Source organism: Dipodomys spectabilis, unplaced genomic scaffold (genome assembly GCF_019054845.1).
Source record: "Dipodomys spectabilis isolate Male_0828 unplaced genomic scaffold, ASM1905484v1 ptg000137l, whole genome shotgun sequence".
Lineage (NCBI taxonomy): Eukaryota > Metazoa > Chordata > Mammalia > Rodentia > Heteromyidae > Dipodomys > Dipodomys spectabilis.
The window spans coordinates 6,668,756-6,676,384 of NW_024870814.1; the positions used below are offsets into that span (position 1 = coordinate 6,668,756).

General features: G+C 48.3%; 1 protein-coding gene across 1 annotated transcript in view; it reads right to left on the minus strand.

The window, feature by feature from the left end:
• Positions 1–6,633, minus strand: part of Sftpb (surfactant protein B) — a 44,312-nt gene extending 37,679 nt beyond the window's left edge. Inside the window, exon 1 of the mRNA XM_042690405.1 lies at positions 6,428–6,633. Within this exon, the coding sequence (XP_042546339.1) occupies positions 6,428–6,633 (206 nt within the window). The remainder of the gene's footprint in view (positions 1–6,427) is intronic.
• Between the last annotated feature and the right edge of the window lie 996 nt (positions 6,634–7,629).

A 7,629-nucleotide genomic window follows, 5' to 3' on the forward strand; every position in this document is an offset into this window, starting at 1 on the left:
AATGAAAAGGCAGAGGCTTTGAGGAGAGTAAGCCAGGTTTTTAGGGTGTGGTGGGCTCGTTCTACAATGCCCTGACCTTGGGGGTTATAGGGAATCCCAGTAGTATGACAAATCTGAAAAATAGCACAAAACTGTTTAAACTTGGCACTGGTATAGGCTGGGCCATTGTCTGTCTTTATGTGGGCTGGTTTTCCCATTACAGAAAAGGCTAAAACAAGGTGAGAGAGAACATCTTTGGCAGTTTATAGCAAATAACTCCACAAGCTGGGCTGATTGGTAAGGGGCATCAAAGGTGGTCGTATGGTTGTTAACAACAAAGGCTGCACGGCCATTGCTTGAGCCATCTGTAAAGACAGTGAGGGCTTGAGGAATGGGAGCCTTTTGAGTAACCTTGGGAAAAACAAATGGATGTAGCTGGGCGAAGTGTAAAAGGGGATCATTGGGGAGATGATTGTCAATTAGTCCTAAAAATCCTGACAGGGCGATGCCCCATTCATCCCCAGTCTGAAGTAAAAATTGAGTCTGGTCTTTGGTGTATGGAATTAAAATGGTATCAGGGTCCTTGCCGAAATATTGTCGAGAGAGCAAGCGACCTTTGATAATGATAGAGGCTACCTGGGCAGGGTAAACAGCAATAACCTTGGGGGATGTGGTGGGTAAATGGACCCAAAGCAGGGGACTGCCCTTATTATTGGAGTGGGGAATCTGTTGCCAAACAATCCTGTGGGTGTATGAGGGGTATGTAAAATAATTAAGACCAGAGGAAGATTATAGGAAATCTGTGTAACAAACTGCTGGGCAATGGCCTCAGTAACTTGGGTTAAAGCATTTCATGCATTGGGAGTAAGCTTGCGAGGAGAGGAGGGGTCAGAATCCCCTTTTAAAATCTCATTAAGAGGCAAAAGCACGCTGATTGAATATCTCCAAGCAGCTTTTGAAAATCATTAAGGCTGTGAAGACGGTCTAAACGAAGTTGAATTTGAGGAACCCGAATTTGATTATTTTGGAGTTCTAGACCCAAATAAGTATAGGGATCCTGTGTTTGAACTCTATCGGGGGCAACCTGTAGTCCCAGGGCAGTAAGGGCTTTATAAAGGTCTAAATAGCAGTTTCTAAGTTCGTGGGTGTCAGGTGCAGCAAGCAACAAATCATCCATATAATGTAATATATAGACGTGCTGCCATCGTTTTCTCACAGGGTCCACTGCCTGGGCAACATATTTTTGACAAAGGCTAGGGCTATTAGCCATACCTTGGGGGAGTACCTTCCATTGAAATCTTTGCATGGGGCCTTGAAAGTTAATGCGAGGAAGGCTAAAGGCAAAATAGGGTCTGTCCTCAGGATGTAGGGGAATGGTAAAAAAACAATCTTTTAAATCAATAACCATTATGTAATAGTCCCTGGGAATAGCCACCGGTGTGGGAATGCCTGGCTGTAGAGCTCCCATTGGGCGCATAGCTTTATTAACGGCGCATAGATCTTGTAAAAGGCGCCATTTGCCTGATTTTTTCTTTATAACAAAAATAGGAGTATTCCATGGTGAAGTAGAGGGCTCTATATGGCCTGCCACCAGCTGTTCCTGTACTAACATGGAGGCAGCCTCCAATTTTTCTTGGGTAAGGGGCCACTGATCCACCCACACAGGCGTTTGGGATTCCCAAATGATTTTATCTGCATGGGGCACAGGAGGGTCAGGGGCCGATACTAAAAATCCGAATACCCAAGCCCATGTTTATCTGTTTTTTGGGTAGCTTGGATGGGCTCAATGATTCCTTCTCCTGATTTCCCAAGACCCGTACCAGGGACAAAATCCATACGGAGCATTTGATGTGTAACCACAGAATTGGGACTAGCAAGGATAACTTTCATCTGGGTCCAGATATCCCGACCCCATAGGTTAACAGGGAGGTCAGGAACAACAAAAGGAGTAACAGTTCCCTTATTGCCCTCTTTGTCAGTCCAATTAAGAACCCTGGAGCTTACCAAAGGGTTTTTTGACTGCCCTATGCCTTTAAGGTCAGTTAGGGACGGGGTAAGGGACCAACTTGGTGGCCAATATTTTTGGGAAATAATTGTGGCATCTGCACCAGTATCCAAAATTCCCTGAAACTCCTTTCCTTCAATTCGCAGGGTGAGGGTGGGTCTTTTTTGAGTGATAGGCTGAACCCAATACGCATCAGAAGACCCCAAAGAAGCAGTTCCTCGCGGTGTAGTCTGAGCAGTGAAAGAACCCCCTGAATTTAATGGGAGCAGTACCAATTGTGCAAGCCTAGTTCCAGCTGGAATAGCTGCAATCCCATTAATGGCCGTGGCCAAAATTTTTATTTCTCCTGTATAATCATTATCAATAATACCAGGAAAAACTTGGACACCTTGTAAGGTAGCAGAGGCTCTTCCAAGAATAAGGGCACACATATGAGACGGAGGGGGTCCCAGGGTCCCAGTGGATATTATTTGAGGTCCTTGTATAGAGTCTAGTACTGTGTCGGTGGCGGCACAGAGGTCCAGTCCTGCACTGCCTGGGGTTGCCCGCTGGAGGGAGGCAATTGTGGAGAGAGGTGGGGGGCTTGTGTAGGACTGGGAGTTTGGGAGGGGACAAACCCTATCACCCCTGGGCTTGTCTTGGGGATGGTCAGGGCCAGGGGTTGGCCCCAAGGGAAGTTTCCCGAAAAACGAGAAAAAATGGGCTGTCCAAGGGCATTTGTTTTGGATCTACATTCGTTGGCCCAATGACGGCCCTTACCACATTTGGGACAAAAAAGTGGCAGGGAGTGCCCAAGAAGCCTTTCCGCAGTCAAGTTAAGCCACGAGACAAAGTCACTGTAGGGTTCCTCTGGCCCCTGTCTAATCTTTGCCAGGGAAGTAGTAGCCGATCCCTTTTGAGGGAGACGCTTCCAAGCATAAAGGCTAGCGTTTTGAATTTGTGCCAAAAGTCCGGTAGGAGGTAGGAAAGTGCGCCTGTTTAGCATTGGTATCAAAGGGCGCATTACCCAAAAGTTTAGTATAGGTCCAGGTTTTTGAAGATGTTTTAGCCAAATTTTTTTGCGCGGTCTCTCTACATTGTTCCTTAAAGTCCGCATTCCATAAAACAAAATCACCCCCACTAAGGGTGGCACGGGCCAGGAACTTCCAATCATTAGGGGTGAGCCAGCGCGCACTTTGGTTTTCTAACAAGGCTAATGTATAAGGGGCAGTCGAGCCATATTGGGCACATGCATTTTTAAGCTTTTCAACAAACCAGAGGCTAAGCCTCTTATACTCTTGTTGGCCTTTTCCCTGGGTGGGTTGTTCCTCTTCATCCCCAGTATCCTGCTCTTCATCCTCCTTTTCCTCCTCTTCTGATTCGTCCTCCTCACCCTCTGAGGTCCTATCTGTCTGGCTCCGAGTTACTGGAAAGGCAAGAACTGATTGATGGCCTGATCTAACCTTAATTTTATCAGGCGTTTTTGGCGTATCGGCCAAGGCCAGTATGCGGAGTTCATAATCAAGGGACCGCAGTTCTTTTAAAAGTTGAAGGTGTTCTCGCCTATGTTGAAGAGTCTCGCGTAAAGGTGCCAGGTTAGGTAAAGGGGGGGGGAGAAAAAACATCTGGATCAGGAGGGGCAGTGGGCCCTTGAAGGGCCGGCCACAAAAGGAAGGGATTTTCAGTAAATTGACCAGCAGTTATATCTAATACAACTGATGGGCAAGCCGCGGGGGGGGGGGGGGGGGAGGGGGGGGGGTGGCGGGGGGGGGGGGGGTGAGAGGCATTTTGGAGAACCTCCTCTCCTGTTTTTACAAGTTTTAAAATTCCACTATCAAATAGAGAACATTTTAAAACTTCATTAATCAAATTCCAATAGGAAAAGGCCATAGCAGGAACCTTTTCTGAACCAAAGATTTCATAATAATCTTTTAAGCAATCTCCTACTCTTTGCCATCTTTTTGCATCTATGATTCCTACAAGTCCTCTATGAATGAGAAAAATAATTCTAAATCCTTTTTCTTAACCCGCGTTCCTCGTGTCTTGAAGGCCTCCCTGAGGTCTGACAGAAATAGATCATGTGACGATATTGCTTGTCCCATAGTGGGTCACTCACCATGCGCCGTCCCCACTCTCCTCCTGGATCTGTCTCTCGGTAGGGTCTGTCGAGGCGATCTCGCGATCTCGGACTGTACTTGGCCAAGTTTTCCCGGAGGACGGCGTTCCTTCCTCAGTCAGAGGCTCGTGCCCCACGTTGGGCGCCAGTTGTCCCGACCCGCAGGACTTCAACCAGGGCAGTGAACCTAAGCGAGAAGGAATGAAGGGACAAGAGACACGAAGAAGGACAGCAAGACAAGGATTCTGACCAAGCTGCCAATTTTTATTTTTCACACAAGGGTATTTATATGCTTGGACTTAGGGCGTGGTGAAAAGGTGGTCGTTAAGTAGATTTAGGGCAGGGTGAAATGGTGGTCGTTAGTAGCTGCAGGGTGTTTACTTTAAGGCGTGGTGAAAAGGTGGGATTCTGTAAACTCAGGCTCAGGTTGTTCCAGTGAGATAGTTAAGCCTATCAAGTTTGAGAGACTTAACTTTTGGCTCCCAACAGGCTACTGTGGAATTGAGTAAAGTCTGGAGACACCATGATGGAGGCCAAGCTAGAAAAAATATAGATAGATAGATATAGATATAGATAGATAGATAGATAGATATGGTACCGTCCTGGGGTTTGAACTCAGGGCTTTGGCGCTATCCTGAGCTTCTTTTACTCAAGGCTAGCATTCTGCCACTGGCTAGCATTCTACTTCTGGCTTTTTTGGGTAGTTTTTTTTGAGACAAGACTCTGATGTTCTAGAGTGTGTGTGGGGTGGGGGATGGTAGCAGTTCTGTTCTCCTCCCTAGGCTGGGAGCCGGCACCCCACTTGTCATTAGACTTGGCTCTTACAGGTGTCTAGGCCCCAGTGTGGCTGATAATTACCTGCACCAGGAGATTGTAGAAAAGTGGGGTTGAGATGAGGAGAGAGACATTAGGGAAAGAGTGGACTTTTGTCATTCATTGACATAGGAAAGGGTGCACTGTTGGGAGCCAAAAGTTAAGTCTTTCAAACTTGATAGGCTTAACTATCTCACTGGAACAACCTGAGCCTGAGTTTACAGAATCCCACCTTTTCACCACGCCTTAAAGTAAACACCCTGCAGCTACTAAAGACCACCTTTTCACCCCGCCCTAAATCTACTAATGACCACCTTTGCACCATGCCCTAAGTCCAAGCATATAAATACCCTTGTGTGAAAAATAAAAATTGGCAGCTTGATCAGAATCCTTGTCTTGCTGTCCTTCTTCGTGTCTCTTGTCCCTTCATTCCTTCTCGCTTAGGTTCATTGCCCTGGTTGAAGTCCTGCGGGTCGGGACAGTGCACTGTGAAGTATACAGTCCACTCATTCAGAAAGGATAATGAGCAGCTGCTAGAATGAAGAGTAGAGAACCCTCCTCTCCCATCTCAGGCTAGGAGTGTTGGTACATGTCTGTAATCTCAGCTACTCAGGAAGTATAGATGGGGAGGACCGCAGTTTGAAATTAGACTGGGCAAAAAGTTAGTGAGACCACATTTTTTATTTTATTTTATTTTATTTTTTTTGCGTCCGGTTGTGGGGCCTGAACTCTGGGCCTGGGCGCTGTCCCTCAGCTCTTCAGCTCAAGGCTAGCGCTCTACCACTTGAGCCACAGCGCCACTTCCGGCTTTTTTCTTTTTGCTTATGTGGTGCTGAGGAATCGAACCCAGGGCCTCAAGCATGCAAGGCAAGCGCTCTACCACTGAGCCACCTTCCCAGCCCCAGTGAGACCACATTTTAACAAGCAAGCTGGGCATGGAGGTATGCATCTGCAATCCCAGTTACGGGGGAGGTGTAAAGATTGAGATCTGAGACCTCAAAACAGGAGATTACCTGAAATTTAACTAAAGCAACAACAAAAAAGTTGTGGGTGTGGCTCAAGGAGAGAGAGACAGAGACAGAGACAGAGACACACAGAGAGACAGAGAGACAGAGAGAGAGACAGAGACAGAGACACACAGAGAGAGACACAGAGAGAGAGAGAGGCAGAGAGAGAGAGAGAGAGAGAAAGAGAGATCCATCTCAGCCTTCCCAGGAACCATGCTCAGAAAGGGGCTTCCCAGTGGCAGAGAGGAGGAGTGGGGAAGGAGAGGGCCACCTAGCTTCTCTGGAATCATAGTAGCTGTGGCTATGGTTTTGGGTCTTTTCTCTGAACTCGGCCTTTGCTATTTGCAGAATGATTTTCATTCATTATGTCCTTTAATCCATAGGAAGGATGATAGGTGTTATCACCCTCGTTTCACAGACAAGAGAGTTGGAAAGGTGAGGGTCACCTCACTAGTAATGCTGCAGGCTCTGCGTTTCCTGGGGCCGCGTTGCAAAGAGGCTTCCCTAGGCATGCGGATGGAAACCTACCTGCAAGCCTGCAGTTCGATTCCGCTGGAGCGGGATCCAAGGAGGCGCTGCTCAGTCATGGCCACCAGGGGGCAGCCGAGGCACGCCGTGGCGGGGCTGCCTGACCCCAGCTGACTGCGGATTCCGGGCGGTTGTCCTGAATCAAAACCTGAACCTCCAGTAGCCAGGAATAGCAAGGGGCTGTCCCTCACGTGGGTTCGCGCCATCCTAGGGTTTCGAAAGTCCCTCACGTCATCCCTGTCGATTCCTAAGGCTGCTCATAGAGCACTTTTTCCAGCTTCCTCCCAACAGGTCTGCTTCGGGTCCTACAGAGCTCAGACCCACGTGCTTCCTGCTCATAGGGAGTTAAAGGCTGGGCTGGGCACTGGGGTCACAGATATTAAAAACAAAAACCAAAACCCCACTCACTCTGGTCAGAAAACCAAGCCTTGCCCCTCAGGAAGGGACTGCCCCTAAATACATCACAAGGCGTAAGGTACAACCCTGGATTGTAAAGTAGCCCCTGGCTCAGAGTGGCCTAAGTTTGGATGTGCATCTGCCTGTGTGTAGAGGTAGAGGCTGAGAATTCAGGCCTGGAAGAGGGTCAGGTAGAGGGCTCAGGTTGGAAAACATCACAGGATGGGAACAGGTGAAACTTGGAGTATCTTTTGGGGGGGGGTGTTGAGTGGTCAGTTGTGGGGCTTGAACTCTGGGCCTGGGCGCTGTCCCTCAGCTCTTCAGCTCAAGGCGAGCTCTCTGCCACTTCAGCCACAGTGCCCTTCCGGTTTTCTGGTGGTTAATTGGAGATAAGAGTCTCATGGATGTTCCTGCCTGGGTTGGCTTTGAACCGCGATCCTTAGATCTCAGCCTCCTGAGTAGCTAGGATTATAGGTGTGAGCCACCTGCACCTGCACGGGCTTGCTCCAGCATTTGACATGCACCTGGCTGGAGGAGGTAGGTGCTGATGATCTAAATTCATTTCTTAGCTGAAAACCCATGTGATCTTAGAAGCTCTGTCTTCCTCCAAGCCTGGCTCCCAAGGGAGTGAGGTTTGAGGGCAGTTGGGGGTACTGAGCTGCTGCGGAAGCTGTAGTCTAGTGGCTTTTGAGTGTGCCCATTCCTCAGTAGGGCATGATGGACACAGGTGGGTCCCCTCACCCCACTGGACAGCTAGGAGGCTGCCTGTGTCATGTGGATACCTCAACATTCCCTATCTTTAATTT